Here is a 24419-nt window from a genome sequence, read left to right as displayed (position 1 = left end):
AAATGATGGGGAGGAGATACCAATGCATGCATCAAAGCTTCACTTTAATAATATAAAAGAAATAGGTATCAGGCTGAAGCCTGATAAAGAAAACTTAAATATGGAAGAATTTTGGTTTTCTGTCCCAAGTTTTTTGTAACACACTTTTTTTCTTCCAAAAGAACTAAACTAAACCTGTAAGACCAGTTTGTATACCTGTTGTGGCTGCAAGGGACAAAAAAATTTATGGCATGATTTGTAAATTGTCATGTTAATCACTTCTGCACTTCTTGTCTGCAATCAGTCAAGGCTGCTAACATTTACCTGAGCAATAACCATTGTTTTCAACAAGAAAAATTACTACCTCGTGCCCATTTTTCTTATTAAGTATCATTTTACAAATTAAGGCTTTGATTCTATGAGTATGCACATTTTTGACCAATTTATGTGTTTCCCTGCAAGCCAGTGAAGCTGTCAGCACACAAAGCACAGAGCACTTCATGCTTTGCAAAAGCTTTACTAAGAATTTAGGAACCAAATACTAAAATCTACTTCAGTAACCAATAATGTGAATCCAACTGAGACATGCATGGTAACCTGCTTATTAAAAGGTACTGAAAATGCTGACCCCATCTAGGTTACCAGAACAGCAGGCTATTGAAATGTGGTTTAGTGATCAAATTCAGGAGATTTATCAGTCTATCTGGAGAGGGAGAAAAATAACAGACACAGCAGAAGATTAAAGAAGGATAACAGAAAACATAGGGAGTGATGAATTTGAGGGCTCTAATATTTAGGCCCTGCCCATATCTTCCTAAGTAATAAAAAAAAATAGTAATCAATACTCATTTTGAAATCTAGAGTACACAATAGGTTTATAGCTCACATTAATTCTAGAGAGAGCTTTATGATGCTTTTAGTGGCCCAGGACAATAATTAGAATTGTCAAAATGCACCTCAGCATTGGTGCTTTGTTTTCCATTTGTCTTGGTTGTTAACTTTGGCCATTAAGACAAAAAAAAAAAAAAAAAAAAAAAAAAAAAAAAACACAAACAGAAAAACAAAATGCTTTAATGACCACAATTCACCAACCCATAGCTGATTTTTCATGATGAATTTTGGGATTAATTTTTTTGTGTTTTACACACTAATTAACTAGTTTGGGAGAAAACCGTCTCCAGGGTCCAGGGGACCATTAATTAATTACAGACATATTGTTTATTAATGCATATTTTTTTTCCAAAACTGTGCAGCAAGAGTGAACATAATTTACTCCCTTCTCTTATAAACTTAAATTAACCATAAATCTGCTTTATTGCACTCTAGATTATAGCCCAGTTTTAAAGCATCCCCCACCTTGATCAAGCAGGACCCTAAGGGTACCATTTTCTAGCATAATGAGCACAATCTTTTGAACTATTCTACTGAAGGAGTCTGGTGCTCAGGACAGAGCTTCATGAACCAGTTTGCAAGATGCACATCATCCTGCTATTACAAAACGGCAGCAATTTCTAAAATGCAAGCCAATATAAGGCAGTTCACCTCTTAAAGAGTAAACTGAAAAAAAAGAAAGTACTAAAACAGTAAAATATGTGATTGTGCACTAGTCTTAGGCAGAAAAACAAAATAAAGGTAAGCTACTCTTTCAAAAGTAGTGGTTGTTCAGCTGTGCTTTGTTGATGTTGACAGCAGCTTTATGCACAAGCAAAGAACTTACAGGCACAACACAGCCATTCAAATTTGGAATACAGCCCTACCACCATCAGCTCACAGACCCTTTCCTAAAAATCAAGCATTAGACCACAAAGTGTTAAAGCCAAAATTACAACTGAGAGTCCTGTTGACAGCTGGTACAATGCAATGAATAATTCTGGCTAGACTTGGGTTCCCCAGCTTTTTTTTCCACAGGATATTTCTTACTGCTAATGCCAATTCCAGAACTGGAAACCTTTCAGGAACAAGTCTATAAGCAGAGCAATTCACCATAAGAAGCACTTAAGGGCCACACTTCAGATCAAGAATTGAGAAGCTTCAAGTAGCCTGCATTTGCTCCACACAACTCCATATATAAAGTTAGAAACATATTTAAGGAAGAAGCAAATGTGAAAACGAAGGTTTAAAAGTGCACCCAGCAGCAGAAAGTGTGATGGGATATTCCCCCTTCCCCTAGGTTTATGGAGAAAGAACTACATGTTAAAAAAGTATCTCCCCTCCCACCCTACTGCCTAGACCCACTACTAACCAGAAAAAAAGTTCTTCACTTTTCACCTCAGCCTCCCCAGTCCTTTCCAAAGGGAATACTCAAGACTTGGTGAATAATTCCCTTTATTTGACAAAGCTTATTTTCGCTCTAATGCTTTTGGCAGCAAATGTTTCCTCTTTCCAGATAAATCAATCTGGAGCCTCAAAATGACTGACTTTGCTACAAATGGATAATTCCAGGCAAAAAATTCTTTATTTCTGTTGGAAGCATGTGGTTCTTTTAAAGGTTCATAAACACAGGTGATTTCCATGGATAGGTTAGAGTCAGTTTTTGAAACTGACCTCATGGAAGAGCAGGCAGAAGCGACGCTTAAATACACATTTTACGCATGTTAATAAAAACAAATTCCACAAGAGCCCCCTTTTTTGTAATTCCTCATGGAAACACTTGATAAGAGGTAAAACTACAGATTCCTGTAAGAGGAAAAAAACTCAAACTTCAGCAATAAGCTCTGTGTTGCTTGCTCTGGAGCACCAAGTGTTGGGATTCGGAGAGGGAAAGAAACAGAAGGACTATTCCAGGGGTGTCTTTGGCAGATGAGCAGTGGATAGGAATGAGTTTTTAAAGGTAAACGTTTTATTACAGCTGTTTCTAGAGAATCTCCACAATTATATTTCTTCTAAGCTTTAATAAACAAGTGGTTTGAAACAGTATCTCTTACAGTGTTCATAGTACTGGGCCTCGATTATTTGCAATGTACCATATGGAATCACAGATGAAGCAAATCACTTCTCCTTACAGAAACAATTAGAATATTATAGGTGATCACATATGGAAAAACTAACAAATCAATTGCATGTGGCACAAGCAATGCAAAAAAGCTTCCAAAAATGCAGAAAGAAAGCAGCTTGTAAAAAAGTCAAAAAGTCACAAATGGTGGAGATTGGAAGGCTCCTCTGCAGGTCATCTGGTCCAACCCATCTGCTCAAGCAGAGCCACCTAAATCACAGTGCACAGGATGGGCAGGTTGTCCAGATGGCTCCTCCACAGATGGTGACTCCCCAACCTTAATGGGAAATTTCTCTTTCTCCTAGGTCATGCTCACAGTAAAAATGTGTTTCCTGATGTTCAGAGGTTTTCAGTTCCCTGTCTCAGTTCATGCCCCTGTCCTGTCATGTGGCACCACTGAGAAGAGCCTGACTTTGTCTTCCATACATCCTCCCTTCATTGGTAAGATCCCCCACTGCTCCTTCTCTTCACCAGGCTGAACAATCCCAGTTCTCACAGGAGATGCTCCAGTCCCTTAATCACTTTAGTGGCTCTTCTTCATGTCCCTCTTGCACTGAGGAGCCCAGAACTACCTGTACAGTAGGTGTGGCCTCCTCAGTGCTGTGTGGAAGGGAGGCACCACCTCCCCTTCACCTGCTGGCAACATTCCTCCCAGTGCACCCCATGATACCAGCACCCACCTTTGCAGCAAGGGCACGGTGCAAACTCACATCCAACTTCATGTCCACCAGGACCCTCAGGCTCTTTTCTGCAAAGCTGGTCAGTTCCCAACATAATATGTTTTAATAAACAGTGTGGTCTGAACTTGGAGACTGAGCCTCTTTTTGAGCTACAGGCAAAATTCCATCCTGTACCCAGTTAAATTCCATCCTGTACCCAGCTCAAGGCCCTGGTGAGTGACACAGGGTTCATTCTGGAGGTTGCTGTCTCTCACACTGTGGCTCATACTGTTAGTGACACACCATGAGTGCTAGTTATGTGGTCCTGAGGCAGAATGCTGAGGTTGTGAATGATGGCAGTTTAATCCAATTTCTTCCTGATTAATTATCTATTTGAAATCTTGAAGAAGGCTAAGAAGCAAACTCAGATTTTAACTAATATATTCCAACTGAATATCTCATATTCCTTCTATGTTCTTTGGCACAAGGAAAAGGAATTACATTTTCCATTTTTCACCTTCCTCTCCAAGAGGTCTTCTCTCTGATTTTTCACAAGCAATAGAAACTGAACAAGGAAGACAGCCATGGCATTCTCCCAAATCTTAACAATAAAGTAAACCAATTCACACAGGCTTCCAAGATAAGGATCCACTCACAGTAGAATATCTGCTCCAGAGTCTTGCATCACCACTGAACCCCAGAGGACCCTTGAAATCACCTCCTCAGCAGTGAGCATCAAATATGCTCATGAGCTCTGCTGAGTCCCAGGGCACTGGGCTCACACTGGTGTCCTCTCTGAAGCTTAACTGACAATACCAAAATGAAACATCACTTTGACTGTAAAAGTCTGCACCATTTCTGCCCCTCCTGTGGGTGAATGAAATAATTAGTGCTGGGAATTAACCTAGCAGAGCATCCCAGGTAAAACACTGTCAAAATTAATGCGTAAGACAGAATTTCAAGGAAAGGATTCTTGTGTTCCATGACAGTATTTGTTCAAATATGACAGAATTTTCTTTCATAACTTTTTTTTTAACTTTTGAAGAAACATTTTATTGAATATCATAGTTTTGTGTTGTTGAATATAATCACAAATATAGTTTGAGCCCATTGTCTATGTCCATATAAAATGCATGACTAAGCATTCTCTCCACACCACTGAAAAAAACCTGTTCTTAAGATATAAAAAAATATATGCAGTCTAACTCATAGCTTCCTAGATACTGCAAACTTACTTTCAAACATAAAAATACCATTTTCTTACTGATTTGAACAGAAAAAGGTCCTGAAATGCTATAGCATATCTTTTACAAGGCCAAGCAAATTAGGCATTTCCCTTCATCTTCTCTGAGCTTCTGTCATGATTTGATGACAGCCAGACAAATCACATTTAAATGAGCCATACCAGAGTAGTAACTAAACAAGTGGAAAAAAAAAAAAAACCTCAAGTATTTCTCCAGATGCTGTCCTCTAGTTTCTGGAATTCTGTGCATCTCCATGGTCATCAGGAGATGCCTCTAACAAACATCCTGTTTGTATCTGGTTCCTCTTTGTGCATGAAAAGCTAAAATAAATCATCACTGCTTTTATTTTTTATTTTTTTAAACAATCAAAAAAAAAAACTATTTTCCCTCCAAACCAAGCAAACCTGCAGTCATGAGAGACTTCCCACATCTGAACAAGCCAGGACACTGTAAGAATGATAATGAATTTGACAAATGGAACTTGTATCATTCTTTGCATGGATAAGCTAAAAAAAGCTTTTTCTGAGCAAGCATTGCTATTTTTTAAGGATTGCTATTTTTTAACTGCAAAACTGCATCAGTAATTGGCATGGACAAAGGAGAGCAGGTTGGAGATCATTTAATAAATCTGTCTGTTTAGAAGGCCAATAAATAAATGAGAGTTACCAACGCACACTTTGTGTGGCTTCTGCCAGTGTCTGCCGGTGCCAGCAGCCTCCGCAGCCCGCAGCTGCTGCCTCCCCTCCTGCCCACTGCACTCAGGACAGGGCTCCCACCCTGGCTGGGCTTCCCCGCAGCTGGCTCAACATCTGGCAAGCCTTCAGAACATCCCTGTCACCACAGACAAGGTGACAACACCAGCTTCAGAACAGGACAAACAGCATAAAGGCACAGAGTGACTGTAGATAACTACATCGAGACTAAGCTTTAAATGAAAAGAGGCACAAACAGGAAAGCAAAAAGAGGAAATCAAAGAAGCATATCTGTGCCTAAGAGCTAACCAACATGGGCACTGCACTTGAACTGTGATGCAGCTTTTGTCACTGGTTAAAAGGAAATAACTGAAAAGAAACCAGAAATTGTTATAAGGGGACTACCAATAACAAAAGGTAAAGAAAAGGATGGACATACTGATCCCTTAGGAGGATGGGATAGATGTGTACATAGATAGTTTTCCAAAAAAAAAGAAAAAAAAACGTAAAACAAAATAACCACAATTAATAGAACAACTTCCAAAAAAAGTAAGAAGTGAAGATCTTGGTTCTCTGTCAGAAACAGATCTTCTTTCTCAGTCAGAAAGCAACAATAACTGTTAATGGAGAGACAAAGATAAAAATAATTAATTATAAAGCTCTCTACACATTTCAACATGTTCTCCTTCTAACAATACAGAAAGGAAAAGTTCTTCATCTGTAGACACAGTATTTAAGAAAAATAAGTCAAAATACGCATCCTCTGCACTACTTACAACATAACCTGGCATAATGAAAAGTCTTCCAGATCTCAAAGCTTAAGGGCACATCTGACCTAACTGATCACAGCAAGTGACCTCAGACAAATTCCTTCAGTGTCGAATTTTCAAGACAGATGACAGAAAACAAGTCCAGGAACAGCACAAAGCCCCTCTCAGGTGCAGTGCCAGGATCACCATGCCTGAGTCTCAATGTGCATCCCAGTGGAAACAAAGGAAGGTAAAGATCCATTTTAAAAAATGGTGCTGAGGATTAAAAAGAAGTTTACCCTCCCTAAAACAAACAGGAAGATGCCTCAAACAAATATGTATGGAAGAACACCTTTTTGTACATGTGAGCTCTCGAAAAGTTAATGTACAAAGAAAAGCCCTGCTGAGTACATGGCAATAAGAAAAATATTGTAAGCCACTGGATTTCCTGGGTTGGCACATCAATGAACATTTTCCAATGCTAGCAATGTTTTTATTGCTCCATACTTAAGAAGCTGAACACCTGGATTCTACTGAAAAACTTAATTCAAGTGAAGTAAAAACCTCAGAGGGCCCCAAACACAATCAATTCCAGTTATTACTTAGAATTGGTTATGATGCATTATGTGTTCTCTCAGCAATCCTGCTTCCATCATTTATCATTGTTTTCAGCAGCATTCACACTTACTTTTACTTAATAAATTACTGCCAATATTTCATACTTAAATAACTTGTAATATTCAAGTTTGAATTTTTAAACATGATAAGGAGAATTTCTATACCTGAAATGAACAGAAGAAGTACTAGCAGGACTCTGATTCAACTGGCTTAGAAGTAGAAAAGTTTGCTGGAAGGGCAAAAAGATAAATTCCAGAATATATAGAAAAATAGCTGTAAGGCAATAACAATTTCTTTAAGCCTTAATATCATCAAAATGACATTGTTTTGTGTACATAAAATCCATTTTGTTTGAATAAGCCTGTAATCTCTTTTTTCTTATCCCTTTCAAATAATTACCAAAAGATGTCAATTGACTCAGAACTTTGATTACTGTGGATGAGATCCTGCAAATATATGGCTGTCAGCAATATTGTGACACACAGCAGATGAGGCAGCATACATGCAGAATTTCTCAGGAAAGTTAAAATGTAGACTGATAATTTTCATTTAGATCCCTTCATGAGAAAAAGATTTAGATATAGTCATATGTCTGCTCTTGTGTGGCTTGGAAGAAAAAAATAACAAAAGCAATAATGTCTAAGTACAAAGTAGACAGAAGAGATAAGACTATCAAGGAAGGGGCATGATTATTTCTTGCCTCACAATCAGGAGATGGCCCACAAGGCCAAGAACAAGAAGATATGTATCCCATATAAAGCATATTGTGCTTTGTTACTCTATTTAATCTATCGATAAATTACTATATCCTGTATGTCTCAAGAAAATAAACAGCAGGATTTACATGTAAGCATACTTGATCAAAATAATAACAGCTTACATTCAGACTCCACATTCCTGGAATGCATACACCCTCTGATCTGATGAGCAGAAACATCCCAAAATACACATGCACAAGTGAGAGAAGTAGGCCTGGAAATTCATCTTCATTTTGCAGTGTTTCTCTGATAGCTAAAACACTTGCCTGCAGATCACAACACAGCTATATATGTCAGCATTTTGGACAAATCCTCACCAGCCACTGCTGCAAACATGGATTCAGACCAAGTTCTGCTCCTTTGCTCCATCCATTCTCAAAGAAAAGTTAAGCAAAGGACACAGGCATATCAACTAATCACAAGAACCCTTCTTCTGTCCTTTTCTACAGAAAAAAAGGCAGAGAAAAGGAAGAGTAAGCAGGTTCACACTTGACTTAACCACCACCTTATGTTCATACTACACACTGTCTAAAAGGTAACAGGATGCACTCCCACCAAACACAACAGGCAGCAGAGCACACAACAGAACATATCAATGGCTGAGGCAAAAATTCAAACCACTGCCACTCCACAGATTTAAGGGATGTGCCAAGATTAAAGCTCTTCCTCGGCTACTAAAGAGGGTTCTCAAACTTTCATCTCCTAAAGGCCAGGTCTATCTATCCCCTAGCAATAACAGTTCCTGTACTGAATGGGAAGAGCCACTGCCAAGTAAATCTCAAAAACTTCCACATGGTCTCAGGTTTTGGTTCAAAGCCTTGAAATTGGCAAAACAAAGCAGATATTTCGTGGTCAGTTTTTCTTGCCACTTTTTTCCTGCCACTTCTCAGTTGCTTAACAGCTTGCATTGTGGTCCCCCAGATCTGTTTCTGAAGTGTCTCTCATGCCTTCCAGAACCTGATTTATTTCCATGTGCAACATAGCACAGGGAAGTGACAGGAATCCCTGATCACCATATAAAAAATAAAAATTCTCTGAGAAGTTGTGCAAGGCTACCCAAGAGTTGGGCTTTTTTGAGCCACCAGAAGTTTCACAGACCAGGGTTTTTACAGAACAATGTCCCTTCTGTCCCACAGAAAGCACATCTGTCCCACAGCTGATGCAGTAAGAAGCTTTAGCAGAATGGCAATATTTGCTCTCTTCCATTGATGCCCTTCATTCTCAGACTCACCTGAAGCACAACTGCAAATAATATTATCAGTCTAGAGAAAACAATATTTCCCTTAAAGCAGATAAGAACAGCTTTCTAAGGCCTGAAATGCTGGCACTATTCTGCTACAGATGCACACACATTAGCATCACACACCAGTCCTAAGAGCTAGGACACAATTCAGATTCATATTTTGTTGGAATGGCCTCAGAGAGATGCAGAGACCAGTAAATGTCTCTCTGATGTCTAAGCCATCTGCTGCTGGGGAACCACTGGACCAACACCAGATCCTCAGAAGTGTGAGAGAACAGTACTGGGGAACAGAAGACACAGAATTAGGAGTGGTAGGAACACAAACCATCTCCTGGGAAATCTCTGTCATGTACAGGCTCAGGAGACAACATCATCCCCACCCAGCTTCCCTGCCAAAGGTGGCAGTCTGGAAAGATCTTTATCAGACACACAAAGACCTTTCTAACCCAAGAGGGTGGTCCTCCTGCAGGAAGCATCAGATTACATTATCAAGCCTTTACCTCCTTCTTGTCACCAAGAAAATATTTGCCTGTGTCATGCATCAAGCAACACTTCAAAAGCAGCAACTGAGATGTCTTCTGCCTAGAATTATGTTTCCTCTCATTTGTTCTGTGACAAAACATCTGAGCAAACACATTTTTCAGACACTTGAACCACCTTTGTACACATTTGGCAAAGTAACCTAACTACCAGATGAAGTTTTTCTGACCCAGTTCCCCGTTACTATTTAGAAAATGCTTTGACACCTATACTTCTGGCATTTTCTTCCAAATTCAGTTTTAAGGGGTTTTTATCTTTCTGTCATATGTGCACTTCTCTCTCAAGCTGCTAACTAGAAATCAAATAGTAAAAACATGCAGAAGTTACTTAGTGTATTATGTGCCACCTGCATTATGGCATTCAAATGCCTCTTGTTCATGCTTTACAAAGCTTTGCTTTTTTCCAACTACACCCTTTCCTTTAACTGTTCAAAGTCAAAATAATCCCTATGCAAAAGTTCTGGTTCAGAGATGGGTGTCCTTTAAACCAAGACATTTTTCATGCCAACATCCCACAGAGGGAGTAGCCTTTTTATTTGGGGTGAGAGAGACTGTGAGAGCAGGCACAATACAGAATCAAGAAGCAACTTGGCAGAACTCCCTCCCCTTTCACACACTTCCACTTCAAACACACAGAAGTTGTTCCATGAGTGAAATAAATGAAATTTGGCTTCCTCATAGTTGGAGACTCTGCATGCAGGAAGGAGTAGATGAGTATTAAGGATTTTGCTGAAGTCAGAGTATTCATAACACCTCCAGCTGCATTCTCCTATGCTCACAAGAACTTGCATTTCAGCTTTTCCATCAGAGGAGATGCTTATCTCTACCCCTCAGCCAGCTCACATGCTTTTCCAGCAAGCATCCAGGCATCTAGTGTCAGCCAGCTTCCAAGTTACTGGGTGAAGTCAGACAGCATTACACATGCAGCAGGCACAATCACAGCACCCCAATCTCCTAAGAAAGATGGCCTTAAAAAAAGGTCCTCTTGATATCAGTAAAAATTAACATTAAAATACGGCTAAAAAATAGCAATAAAACTCACTATAAGAAGCATTAATCAACAAAAATCATGTTTATTTTGAGTCTGAAGATTATTTTCTTTTGATTTCATTGTGTCATTGATATTAATTTATTTAGTGTGCACACATATGACTGAAGGTCTTAAAACATGATTTAAGGGCTCAGAGAAACCAGCAACAGAAGGACAAGAACAACAGCTTGCAACTGCTGACAATAATTTAGAAATAAATCATAATAGCAAGCAGCTAACTAAAGGAGTAGGTTACCACCAGCCTTGAGATGAATGTAGTCACAACATCAACACTGGCTGTTATTCCAAAAATTATGCTACAATTCAGCCACTTGTTATTTGCCTTGATCACATTGTAATGAAAAATAAATTGGTTCCATCATTATGAGGCAGAGTGGACTTGCTACACCAGTGGTCCAAATACATCAAAGCAATCCTGCATTAGTTGGAAATTATTAATCCAAACTTTGACAAACTACTGAAACACAAACAAAACATTCACTCAAGGAACACTTATTTGTTTTTAGACTGCTCTTTTTATGTAGTGCTGCTCCTCAGAGGTGTTCATTTTCTATCACGATATTCAGTGTAGATAATCAGAGCTGCAGCTAAAACAACAAAACAAATGCTAACTGTGCCAGAGCCCACACTCAGAGTGTGAAACTTAGGTTGCTTTGAAAAACAGGGCAGCTACTTTGCAGGGGGAGGGTGGCTCACAGTTTGCCATTTTCAGAGAATACATAAGGTACATTTAAGGACACCAGGAGAAGGTGCCTTACTCAAAAAACTTTGAAAAGAGGCAAGAACAGCCCCCCTCTCCCATGATACTCCATGACAGAGGAAACCAAACCACAAACCGCTGAAAACACTGAGAACCTTCCCACCGATTTCAGCACGTCCTGACACAGGCCTATGTTTCAGTTCCCACAATGTGACCAGTATGACAGAAAGGAAGAGGCTAAAAGTTAAAAAGGAAAAAACAAAACCACACAATTACTGCTTTAAATGAAAGAAGTGTAGAAGAAGAAATGTAGAAGTTCTCTGTATCCACTCCTTTATTCATATAAGTCTCTGGAAGATGTCACAATATCTTAGGAAAGTGAGCAGGCTACCACTAAATCTATTAAATGGATTAATTCAGTGTTCTCTCCTAGACCAAAGCAAAGGCTGGCATCACTTACAGAAAACTGGTTTTTTTCATTTAAAATTTAATCAAAGCAACACAAGAGCAGGTACTAAAAAGTGAGAAATCTTACACTACTCCTTCATGCTATTGTTGTGCTCTCACTTTATGGGTAGAACTAAATACAGCAGTAAGATCCCTGAAACAATTCTACAAATAAAAGTATTTCCTAATAGATAACTTAATCACAGGATTCACTCCTCATGATTCTTTTGGTTCTAATTTACTGGACAAAAAGAATTTTTGTCCAGTATTTAAAAAGAATATTTGTCCAGAATTTTTATCCAAATTTACAGATTAATTTCATAACCAACAGAAAGCAATTATGTGGTACACTTGCCTATCATGTCTGACATCTTCATTTTTAGTAGTTTCTCTTCAAAGACAGACAACTTCCTGCAGTGTTATATATTTTTCAGCTACTGCAAGCAATTAAAGCAGGTAGAATTAAGAACCACTGAAGTGCTCAATTTATCCCTCTCAGTTCCTGAGAGACAAACAAGTAAGCACCTCATGTAGCACTTACAATATGCAGAATAAAGTGAGACCCTATCCAGCTGCAAATGCAGACCTTGCAGCTTTAGAAGGGTCATCTTCCTCTTCATGCCACTCCCTCTCCTCCATCAGAAATTTCAGGTCCCTGTTGGCCAGCTTCTCCTCCTGGTGTTCTGGTCACAACTTGAAAGGCTAAAACATGAGTCCTCCACCGCTATCTGTAAAGAGCATAAAGTTCCCCTGCAAGTTCATTGCTCCTTGTTCAAGCCTGGCTTCACAGGTCAACCTCCCTTCAGGAAAGGGGAAACACAGGCTGAGAAGAGATACACAGCATCTGTCAGCAACATAAAAGAGCATCGTTTCCCTAACCATACAAAGAGAATGCCCTGCTTATTAAATGAAATTTCTGCTTCAATAGTTGACTATTTAATTTTTTGTAGTAGGAGGCCCAAAGCTGACAGCTTTGGACAGCTTGGAAAACTACTTGTCTCTCTTCTATCTTTATCTGATATTCCCGTCTGATATTCCCACTTACTGTCATATTAACTTTCTTCATAACTGTTTCCCTGTTATAGCAATACTACATACACAAGCCAGAAGACTAGACTGCTTTTTTTAATATCAAATGGTCTTAGTAGTGTTTTTCAGGATGGCCTCCTAAAACCAATATGTTCACCCACTCCTCTGCTCACAGATTCTGTCTTCCTCAGGAGTAGGTGTTATAAAATCAGGTACATTATTGTTATCAACATCTGTTTCATCTTCTGATTTGAAGGATGTTTGAAAAGAAAGGAATTAAGTGATACCTGGTACAGCTTATTCTCTGATTCACACGTTAGGCTAGAAAATTGCCAAGAACTGTGAAGAATTTGAAGAGATAATAAGGGCAACATAAAATCTCAAGACACTTCTCTTTCTCCTAAGAAATGACACCTAAAACTATGGAACCAGTTGATGCAAATGTCACATCAAGCTCTTCCATATTTACAGGGAATGGAAGAAACTTCTTTTGTGTACCCTTCCCACTAGATGTCCCTTACTGCCTCTGCAGTAGCTCATTGCAACAGTCTGTCAGATTCCATTAAAAACATATTTGAAAGATTATTTCTCCCCCAACCTTCTTGAATTTAAACAAAAATTTGCTCAAGTTGTCTCCTGTTAAAGCAGAAAACCAAGTTTAAAGAAAATAAATGCAACCTGAAGATAAACAATCCTGGGGAAGGGAAGGGGACAGAAGAACTGGCATCTTCATATGGCGGTGCTTTTTAATAGATCCTTCTAAATTCTAAGTCACATTTAATATGAGGTATTACTACATTCTGAGCAGGTTATACCAGAGATATACCACTACAGCCTTCAGAAGAAAATACTGAACAGAACCAGACCAGATGCGTAAAACAAAAATTCAAAGTTTACTAAACACGTATCTGCACGTATTTGCACAGGTGTAACTTTCAGGGCAGAATCAAGTTCAATGAGAGTTACAAGAGAAATAAAATAGTCAGGACCAAATAGTCAGGACCACTGCACACTGCAACAGGAATTCCTGAAAACAGAGCCCGATCCCATGACCTTCACTGCAGACCTGAGATGGGTCAAGGTGAGTTACAGCTTTTGCAATGCATGTCAGAAAAGCATGAAATATTTATATTGTTACTGCTGTATTTGAGCATCAGTGTGATCTGTTTAGAAAGAGATGGAGTCTGATTTGATCCAGAATCCAGGACATTACATCATCATTTATTTATTCTAGAATCTGGCATTACACAACATCTATCTCGCTTCATTCAGCCAAGAATTTAAGCTTGCAGGCAATGAAGAAGAAATGCCAGAAGCACAACATCAACACATGAAAATACTTCCATTTGCTTCCAGCTATGGTGGCAGTACTAGGCAAGCATTGACTACAATATGACCAGTCACCACAGCAAGGCCTCCACCTCTTCCTGCACAAACTTGCTCCCTGGGATGACTTGCACTGACCTGGAACTCTCAAGCACAAATTGTGAGCAGCATATTTTACAAGTCAACTTGCAAATCATACCACAGACAGGTCAAGACCCCAAACTGATTAGACTGAATAATCAAGTATCAGCTTTACCAATAGACTAGATGTCGGTTTTGAGCTGTTGGGTTGGGTTTCTTTTTAATTTAATAATAAGCATCTCTCTCAGCTGACATATTCAGCAAGAAGCCCGTGCAGCAGCACTTTACATAAGGTATTCTCTCAGGAGGGATGTTTTTTTTCCCTGCCTGTTACAGTACAGGCCTACAGTTACAGGAATTATCATGGGCAAAGTTCTATGAAGTACTTTCTCTGTATGCAACATTTCTCAGCACTGAACAGTTTTAAATGGTCACTTTTCTTAAAGCATCCAGCTGTATTACATTTTAAAAAAAACCCAAAACCTAAGTGTTCCATGCAGACCCTTTGACTAACACATTGTTCTGGTAGTTATTCAGAAAATTAAAATATGTTTGAGCAATAGGCAGGTATTAATTCACATGTACATCATAACATTACTATCTGTGGGTTTCTTTGCAACATACTAAAGGCATACCTGGACTATGTAAGGTACAAAGACGTTTAACCTACCTCATCAAAGCCACTATCTTCCTTCTTCAAGGCTTTAAAATAAAAAGAAAAAACAAATTATTATCTGTACTGCATTTCAATAAACACAAACCACTAGAAAAGAAAAAAATCAGGGCATTATTTTCCTGTTATAATAGGAAAGAGCAGGCTGGTGTGAATAACAATTTTATACTCAGAATGTGAATCTGTAAATGGAATGTAGAACAGCACAGAGAGTTTCTAAGAAAGTAAATTTACATATTTATGAAAAAATCCTCTCAGGTTAAAGAAAATAAGAGTTTGTAAGGGTGGGTTTGGGTTTTTATTTTAATTCCTAGTAAGTGTGAAAACCCTTTATGGAGAGCTTGACTGAACTTCAAAAAGGAAGAGTATAGCAAACACCTAACCATGTATTCAGTTTTTCAAGTACTAACTCTTCATTAAATAGTATGCATTGTAACATGCCTTTTTCCTGTTTTTCTTTTTTTTTTAATTTTTAGTATGACTTGCACTATAGCAGAAGAGATTTCTTTCTTACGCTGTTAACAAGCAATGAATCAACAAACATAGGAGAGAAGAACAGTGCAGAAAATATGTGAACCAGTAAGAAAATGAAGACACAAATAGTTCTGCACCTGTAGCAAAGATTAAGCTGATGGAAAGTTCTCCTTTAGCACACTGGATTTCTTTATTGAAACATGAAGAAAATTAATTTTTCCAAATCTGCACTGAACTGTGCCAGTCCAAAGGTACGAGACTGGTTCTTTTTCTCAGCCAGACCCACGAGGGACTGCACTCCATGTGCTGCACGCCATGACCTGAAAGTGCTCTCTGTTTCCCCCTCCTGAAGAGCTAAAATTAGATAAACCATTGCATTGGTGATGGCTTCTTTGCAGTTTAAACCTCGGAGGTTTTCAGTTTGAGGGAGGTCATGAACAGCCGTGCAGCTCATGCAGTGCTGCACCAAAAGGGTCCCTCCTCACCATTAACATTAAGTTATAAGAAACATAACGTTTCTTCCACTCCTGCATATTTCTGCAGAAGACAAATATTTAAGCACCTAGCATGGTAAAGGATCTAGACCCCAGTTCTTCATTTTCTCTTTTAGATGCTCTTTTTGCCTTCAAATCACTAGTAATTTCTAAACATCTTTCAAATCTTGTCTTCAGATTACATTACCAGCTTCAAAACCAAAAACAACCAGGAAAAAAACCCCATCAAAACGCACACACACACAAAAAAAACCCCCAAAAACTGAAAATCCCCAAAACAAGCAAACAAAAAAAAACCCACAGCAAAAATAAAAACCAAATGAAACAAAATAATAAAATAAAAGCAAACAAAAAACCCACAAGAAACAAACAAAAGCAAAACAAAACAAAACAAAAGCAATGCCAAAACTGTAGAAGCTGTATCAGAGGTGGTACTGAACACCACCTGTGCAAACGGTGCTGCACCTTCAGAATCTCCACCATGGGCAGCAAGGCACAAATCCCAATTATCTTTGTGCAGAAAAGCAGGGAATGTCCAGCCTTCCTTTGCTTTTAAACTCCCATTTCTTTAGGACACGAAACATGGCTTCCCTCAAACCTTTGAAGATCGCTGCTTCACAGGTACTCATCTAGATTTCATGCTCAGTGATAGAAACAATGAAACAAACCCTGGTGTTTTGCTGAGGAGGTCTGAGGCACACATTGTACATTTTGATAGTTCAATATGTTTTTATGGTTTTGAAGGGTGATCTAAACATTTTCAGACTGCAAATCCCAAGTACTCAGAACTATGAGTCAGGAAAGAGAAAGAAAGAGAGAAGGAAGGGAAGGGAAGGGAAGGGAAGGGAAGGGAAGGGAAGGGAAGGGAAGGGAAGGGAAGGGAAGGGAAGGGAAGGGAAGGGAAGGGAAGGGAAGGGAAGGGAAGGGAAGGGAAGGGAAGGGAAGGGAAGGGAAGGGAAGGGAAGGGAAGGGAAGGGAAGGGAAGGGAAGGGAAGGGAAGGGAAGGGAAGGGAAGGGAAGGGAAGGGAAGGGAAGGGAAGGGAAGGGAAGGGAAGGGAAGGGAAGGGAAGGGAAGGGAAGGGAAGGGAAGGGAAGGGAAGGGAAGGGAAGGGAAGGGAAGGGAAGGGAAGGGAAGGGAAGGGAAGGGAAGGGAAGGGAAGGGAAGGGAAGGGAAGGGAAGGGAAGGGAAGGGAAGGGAAGGGAAGGGAAGGGAAGGGAAGGGAAGGGAAGGGAAGGGAAGGGAAGGGAAGGGAAGGGAAGGGAAGGGAAGGGAAGGGAAGGGAAGGGAAGGGAAGGGAAGGGGAGACCCCCCCAACCTGTGTAACACTTTTAAAAAACACACTTTTAATCTTCCCAATTACCATTCAGGTCACATTGACATACAAGCTATAAATTAGTAAATAACACTCAAGCTGTGCTGACATGCTTTTCTCCCTTACCAAAACACAGGATTTTCACATGACCAGAACACTACAGGAATAGCCAAACAGATAGCTAAACAAAATTCACAGTGTAACAGAACAAGAAGAAACGGGAATATGTGGTCCATTGCATATATTTGGCTTGTCTTTAGCTCCTTCCTTTTACTAAAAGAGGGCTTTTAAGAATCACAAAAAGAGTATGAGAGTTCTGGCCACCCATTTAAAGAGATTCTGTTTTAAGATTATATCAGTCTCAACCAATTCACTGCATAGCATCTCCCAAAGAAGACGCCAAAGCAGCATATTTTATAGAACAAGCTATATTAAAAATACCTTTTTCTCCTTAATGCAATATTTTCCTTTTTAAACTGTTTAAAAAATTCTGCTGAACTTAAGAAAAAAATAAACTGTTTACAAACAAAGTTCTCATTATCTCAGGTATGTGAGCTATGTGGATGTACATCAGAGGAGATTAGTGGAGATAACCTTTGTAACAGTGAGGAGCTAGTAACAAAGCCCAGGGATGCTCAGAAAGGCCATGGATTGCTTTTAGCACACTGTGATAAATCTCAGCAATGTTTTCTCTCTTTCTTCCTTTCCTCCTTTCTTTCTTTGCAATCTGGTGTTAGTTTTTGGCTAAAGAAACTCATAAGAAAACAGAAGTTAAATGGCATGAGCTGAAGTGATCTCACATGTGATTCTGGTGCTATATGAGCTTCAACAAATGCATAGCTAAGAACTCTTCACGTAATTAAGAGATGACTAATGCTTTTATTAAATTATTCACTAATAATTTAATTACATAACTATCAAAGGGCAAAACTAAGAACCAAACCTAATAAAGGTTTAAATCCTAAATTAAACAGTGAGTCAACTGAATTTCTAAAAGTTGCTTAACGTGTAGTTATGATGTGTTCACTTGTATGGTCAACACAGTCTGTAAGCAAGGAAACAATTTTTTTAAACAAATATGGATGTTCATATAAAAATGAATAGGCTGGCAGAAACTTACAAATGAAAAGAATGATGCATTTTTTTTCAGATTCTTAGCAATATTAGTTCTTTATGATAAGATTACTTTTAAGAGGGACACTCCTGGAAACACCAGAAAATTTCTGCCAGGAGAAAGGATACTTAAGCTGCAAAGACAGTTCATTTCTCTAGGACTGGAAGAATACAATTTCAGCAGCAAAGAGCCACCCTGCAGCACCACAGACCACACACATTTCCCCCAGCACACCACAGCACTGTATCATCCTCTGCCAGATCTGCACATAATGGAACAAAGTGAATGCTCAGGAAAAGGCTGACTGAGTGGACAATTTCACACATCACAATTCTCAACTCAGCAAAATAAACATTTTCAATATTAGGTACTCCAAGAGTTACAGGACTGAGCCCAGTTTTGTTTGATGAGCCAGATCTTCATCACCCTCTTCCAGGAGAGCCAGTGGATGCAAAGCATCCATTCAGAGTAAAGAAAATGGGTCAAGTCTTCCTGCGGCTGCTGTTGGTACCTTTTGGGCCTCTGCTGTGCCCCAGGAATAACTACCCTGTCTAGAGATGGTGGGGAAATAGCTTCAAATGTTACCTAACATACCTTAGTGCACTGTGAAAAAAAAAAAAAAAAAAAATATATATATATATATATATATATATAAATTAATTGCAGCTACAGCTTCTGAAATTGAGAGGACTTCTTGGTGGGAAGAAGTGGGTCTGAAATGCAGTTTATTGAGTGTTAACCTGCAAGGTCTAACAAAAGAAAGCTCACTGCCAATGACAATCAGGATACATTTCCACCTCTCTTAACATAAACTTGGGTATCTAAATCTGGTACCAACGTTTGGGGTCTTGCAGTATTGAGAGAATTGCATTTGGTAGATGGAATACTGCCAACACTGGGGGAAGGTGTAACAGTGCTTTATCATTTAAAGAATGATCACCAGATCTTTCCTACTGCAACCCATGAAGGTTCGACTCACTAATTATTTGATTCAAACACCACAGCACTCTAACATCATTTGTATGACTGTGCTCATGACACTATGTTGTGTACTTAAACCTGCAAAAACACAGTCATTGAAGCACAACAGGAAAAGTTTGATATATCATCACTCTTTTACAGAGTGACAGAATTGTTTGGGTTGGAGGAGACCTTAAAGATCATCCAACTCCCCTGTCATGGGCAGGGACAACTTCCATCACACCAAGTTGCTCAAAGTCCCATCCAGCCTGGCCTTTACCTCTGTCAGGAATTTATTGTTTATGACAAATCACAACTGAGCAGATGACTAAAAAAGTTACAAATGAAATATATAATTAATGTGCAATTTGCTAACCATACCAAGCAACCAGCACCTACAAAAAGAGCATTAAAACCCAAATGTTAGATACCCAGGAAGTCTTTTTCCAGTGAGGTTTCCCTTTTCTCTCCTTCACTTCAATATAAGAGTTAAGTGCAGCACCAAGGATTTCCTGGTATGCAAGTTTAGAGTTTCTTTGCTTGGGCTTATCTGTGGCTCTGGTATCAGGGAGTGGACTATCTCCAAACCTCACACAGATACATTAGAAGTTTTTTTGCTCAAAGTGCAGTTGCCAGAATGATGATCAATATATTTGAGCATCTGGAGATGGAACAAACTTGCTGGTAGCAGCTGTGTTTTAATCACAAAACAACCACCAGCAAACAAACAAACCAACCACATACCAGCCACACTCCTACACTCCTGCACACACAGGGCTGGAGGAGCTTCCAGACATAAATATCCGTGTGTCTAAAACCAGGCCAGAGCTCCCAAAGAAACTGAAAGCTTGTTTAATTTGTGCAAAATGACAAGAAGAGATGATCACCCAACCGAGCCAAATAAAACATGCAGAAATTACCAGCCAGAGGGGCCTTGATCACTAAAAGGCATTAACAGGACTGTCACTGTTACAACAAAGCAGCATCCTCATTCAAAACATTTTCTTTGTTAATGACTTCCACCATTAGTAAAACCCTTTCACAGCTCTGTGGAAGAGTGTCTCTGTGTTTATACATCCACAGAGACATGTAACAGACCAAACACCTGACTGCTTCATTTTTTTTCTTCTAATCAAAGAAAGTTAAATGTATTTTACAAGTTTAAGACTGATGATAGGTGAAAGCTGCTTTCAAATGGGGACAAAAAGATTTGTAACAGTGACTTGATACTTGCTTTACAACTGTAACTTTGTATTTCCCCTTGAAACTCTCTGGTTTACAAGTAAGAATAAGCTTTTCTCAGTCTCTTTCATCCTGGAGTAGGACAATAAAAATACCTGGTTTCAAAGACAATCATCCTCCTAAAAGCTTGCCGTGCTTGAATGCATACACAGCACGTGAAAAATTAAAATGCCCAAGTGTGCCAGCACAGATCCTGGGTAGGGTCACTGGGGAGAGCCAAAGGCCACAGCTCCTGGCAGGGCACAGGCGCCTCACAGCCCCTCACAGCTCCGCAGGCTGCCCTGCCTGCCAGCCAGCCCTCCCAACGGGCAATGCGTGGAGGGGCTGGCGAGGGTCTGCAGGCACACACAGGGCGCTGCATCTGCCCTCGGGTGTCACAGCACCTCCTCCGGCTGCTCCCCGTGCCACCAGCTCGGGGACACCCCACACCTCCGCCGAGGTACCTCCTCTCCCCGCTCAGCCGTGCCTTGATGATGTCAGTGGGAACTGATGCTTTAAGCAGTGAATTAAGCAACACAGTGTGCCAAAGACTGAAATCTAAGCAGACCAGAACTCTTTGGCATTGTTCACAATAACAAATTCAACTGCAAAATAAACTGGTGTCAAAGCCAAACACGGTGTGGTGGCACCGGGAGGTAACGCGGTGGCATTGGCATTCGGATGACGCTGCCTCAGGATGCTTTATGTCAGTGACAGAGCGACAAGACTTCCCAGCAGATGACAGATAGACTTCTTTTGTCTGCCCCCCTAAATCACTGTGCCGCTATTCGCTGCTTCAGCATCTCACACTTCAACTAAAAACAACCTGCAGCCCGTACCAAAAATAAACTAGCAGACCTGCGACAAAATGAAAATACCCGACTGCTTTCTGTTGAGTTTTCTCTTCGGCAGTGGGGGCACGTCAGCCAACTCTCATTCACAGTTTGTTCCTCCCAGCCGATTTTGGGCTCACTCCATCGCAGACCCATGCAGCGCTCCTGGAGCTACCGGAATTGTTTCTTTCCCGAGCTTTCTTCCCAAGAAATGTTTTTCGCGGACGGCGCCGTCAGGGGTGTTCCCAGCCTGGCAGCGCTGAGCCCACCGCCCGCCGTGCCCTCCCTGCCGGGACCCCGGGTGCGGGCAGCGCCGTCAGGCCCGGGACTCACCTATTCGGCCGAAGCTCTCCGATAAAGTTCTGCGCAACTTTTTCATCCTGCTGATCTTCTCGGCGGACTGCGAGTCGATCATGTCACACATCGGGGGGCGACCCCCCCGTCCCGCCGGCCGCCGCCGCCGCTGCCCAGGCTCGGGGGAGACACCGACAGCGCCCCTCCGGCCCGGGGCTCTCCGCGCCCCGAGGAGCCGCGGGACGGCCCCGGTCCGGCCCGGGAGAGGAGCCCTACACCGCGGCCGGTGCCGCTGCGCTCCGCGCCGCCCGGTTCATCGCCCCGTGATGTGCCCCGGGCTGCCCCGGCACGGCGGGCAGGGCGGGCAGGGCGGCAGCGCCGAGCGCAGATGGAGCAGCGGCAGCAAAGTCCGGCCGGGGGCTGCGGGCGCCGGCGGCAGGGAGGGAAGGAGGGCGTGAGGAAGGGAGGGAGGGTGCGCTGAGAGAAAGGAGGAGGAGGAGCCTGGGCGGGCCGGGGAGCCCCGGGGAGGAAGGGCGGCGGCGGCGGCGGGGGCGTGAGGGGGGCCGGGGGGAGCGCCGGGGCCGGGCCCGGGGATGCGCGCTGCCCGCGGGGCCGCGATGCCGGCCGGGGCTGAGGGGGACGGCGCTGAGGGGCGGCGGAGACACCGGGGCTGCCCGCGCCCGCCCGGGGCTGCCCTTGCCCCGCTGCTGCAGCGCCGGCTCCGGGATCGCTGCGGAGCCCCCGGGCCGCGGGGCCGGGGCTGAGCGGGGCCGGCGGGGGAAGGAGGCACCCCCAGGGCCCGCGGGCGGGGAGCGCTGGCCGTGCTGCTGCGATGGGCACGGGGAAAGGCACCGCGGGCACCCAGAGCAGCCGGCCCGTCAGGCTGGAACTTGGGGTCCTCCCCACGTGCGTGTCCAGGCACAGCCGGATAATGTACCTTCATGTGCCTTAGCCTGCGACTTAATGAGTGTTGGGACCTTTTGAGCTTGTTAACTCAATTGAAGCAACGTCACTGAAAAATAAATCAGTTTAACCCATCAAAATGGATGGTCGTGTCTAGTCTAAAATATAAAGTGGTTACTTTTGGAGAACAATATGTTAGGTAAGATTTTAAAGCACAGGTCTTTGTGGCTCAAATAGTATTTTAATGTATGTTATCTGGTTAAAATGAACTTGGGTTTTAATGAGGCCACCTAACACAATTTGCTGGAATTAGAGGGTGTCTAAGCTCAGTTTCAGGTGCACATTTGTCTAGACAAGTGTTGAGGTGAGTTGGGTTCAAGCCAACTGCAACTCTGTGCTCCAGGATTGGGATTGAGCCTTTCTGTTACAATGCAGCGGGGATGGACAGTATGCAGCATCTTGAGGTAGAAATCCATTGCAATTCTCTGATCTACTATATGTAGAATATGCGTGTGCTTTTTGTGGCATACAAGATAATGGGAACTTGTCCTGCCATAAAGCAGTACAGCAGTGCTGGAAAAATGTCTTATGCATTACACCTGAATGTACAGACAGTTTGATAAAAAGGTTTTTGGAAGTGTGAATCCTCTTGACCCTGCTAGCATCTTTGAAACAGGAGCTAAAATGGCATTTTCAATGTTGGCTATGTCATGTTATGGAAGGAAATTGAGAAATGGTGGAAACTGGAACCTTGCAGAGAGCAGTACAGGGAAAAGAAGGAGAAATAAAAATTAAGACGAAACAGACAAAGGTACTAAAAGGAAAAAGGGAAGGAGAACACAAGTGTTTAAGGATGTTTAACTAAATAATTTCAAGAAAATTACATTTAAGTCCTTAATAATGGCTGATGGTTTGATCTTTGTCTGAATCTGAAATTACTACCCCTGTTCTTTGTGGAGAGGCAAATGCCATCCATCATCATACATAAAATATTCTGGTCCAGGAGCTGAAACTGAATTTAACATCTGAGCACTTTGCATTTTCTGTGTCACCATTCACTCCAGGTAGCTCTGCTGTTTGGCTGAGACTTGTACAGTGCTTTAATTCAGTCTGTGACTTGCTTTCAGCAATTAGGGATATCATTTCTGAGAGCTTCTTAGGAACCTGTAATTAACCATGCTTAATTGATAGATGCTGTCTTACCTAGTGAATTAGCCTGGATCCTAGCATCTAGTGAATTTGGAAAAATATTCCCTTTTTTCCTTCCTATTTCTAAGTAAACTCTCACTTTATCACTTGTGAAGGATGAGTCTCTGCCAGGCTACTGCAGTCTTTCTTTCACAAAAAACAAGCAACCCAAAATTTCTGAGAAGCATCTGGCTTTGCAGCTGTTTGGGAATGATCTACAAGCATATGTCAGGGTCTTTTAAATCAATGAAAATTTTGCCTGAATTAGACACCAGTGTGGTGCCAAGTGAGAGAAACCCAGGTCTTGTCTCCCGAAAATTGTACAACCTCAGGATGCAGAGATGTTACACAGACTTTTTCCTCCAGAGGATGGACAAGCTTCCAGCTGTGCACAGATTCTCCAACTGCACCCTGCAATTTGTGTCATTCTTCCCACCGTGGTCTTTATTTGGCAGAAATATTTCTGTGAAAGTCCTTCTTTGTTCTCTCCCCAGCCCAAACCTCCTCTGTTTCCAAGGGCAGCAGTATTGAAAATTCATTGAATTCAGGAATGTGGAATCACTTTTGTAGCTTTGATCAAGCTCATAAGCTGGTGGTTCTTATTTCTCATCTCTGTATTTCCATCACCCATCTCAGGAAACCAGTAAAGCAGAAATATGCAATTAGGAAACCACAGAGATAGCAGCTACTCTGATGATGATGTTTTGCTTCCTTGTAGGGACAGAATTTCAGGTCTGTTTTAAGTCTTTCAATTTGAGGCATAAAAAATTACCATGAAAAACATGCAAAATGATATTGTTGTTTGCTGCCTTCTTCCACAAGCCTCTACAAAGTTAAAGCATGTT

At 41.3% G+C, this 24419-nt stretch overlaps 1 protein-coding gene across 2 annotated transcripts in view; it reads right to left on the bottom strand.

Moving 5' to 3' along the window:
* CDK14 (cyclin dependent kinase 14) overlaps positions 1-21843 on the bottom strand; it is a 310857-nt gene extending 289014 nt beyond the window's left edge. The window contains exons 1-2 of one of the 2 annotated variants that reach the window (XM_058806832.1): positions 21523-21843; positions 14778-14809 (exon numbers count right to left, since the gene is read on the bottom strand). In XM_058806832.1, coding sequence (XP_058662815.1) covers positions 14778-14809; positions 21523-21613 — 123 coding nt within the window. In that variant the 5' untranslated portion in view covers positions 21614-21843. The remainder of the gene's footprint in view (positions 1-14777; positions 14810-21522) is intronic. The other variant, XM_058806840.1, reaches the window with a different exon arrangement.
* Positions 21844-24419: the final 2576 nt, after the last annotated feature.

This window comes from Ammospiza caudacuta, chromosome 1 (genome assembly GCF_027887145.1).
Source record: "Ammospiza caudacuta isolate bAmmCau1 chromosome 1, bAmmCau1.pri, whole genome shotgun sequence".
Classification (NCBI taxonomy): Eukaryota; Metazoa; Chordata; class Aves; order Passeriformes; family Passerellidae; genus Ammospiza; species Ammospiza caudacuta.
Note: the sequence above shows the minus strand (reverse complement) of the source record. Positions and strands in the feature narration are given on the sequence as shown.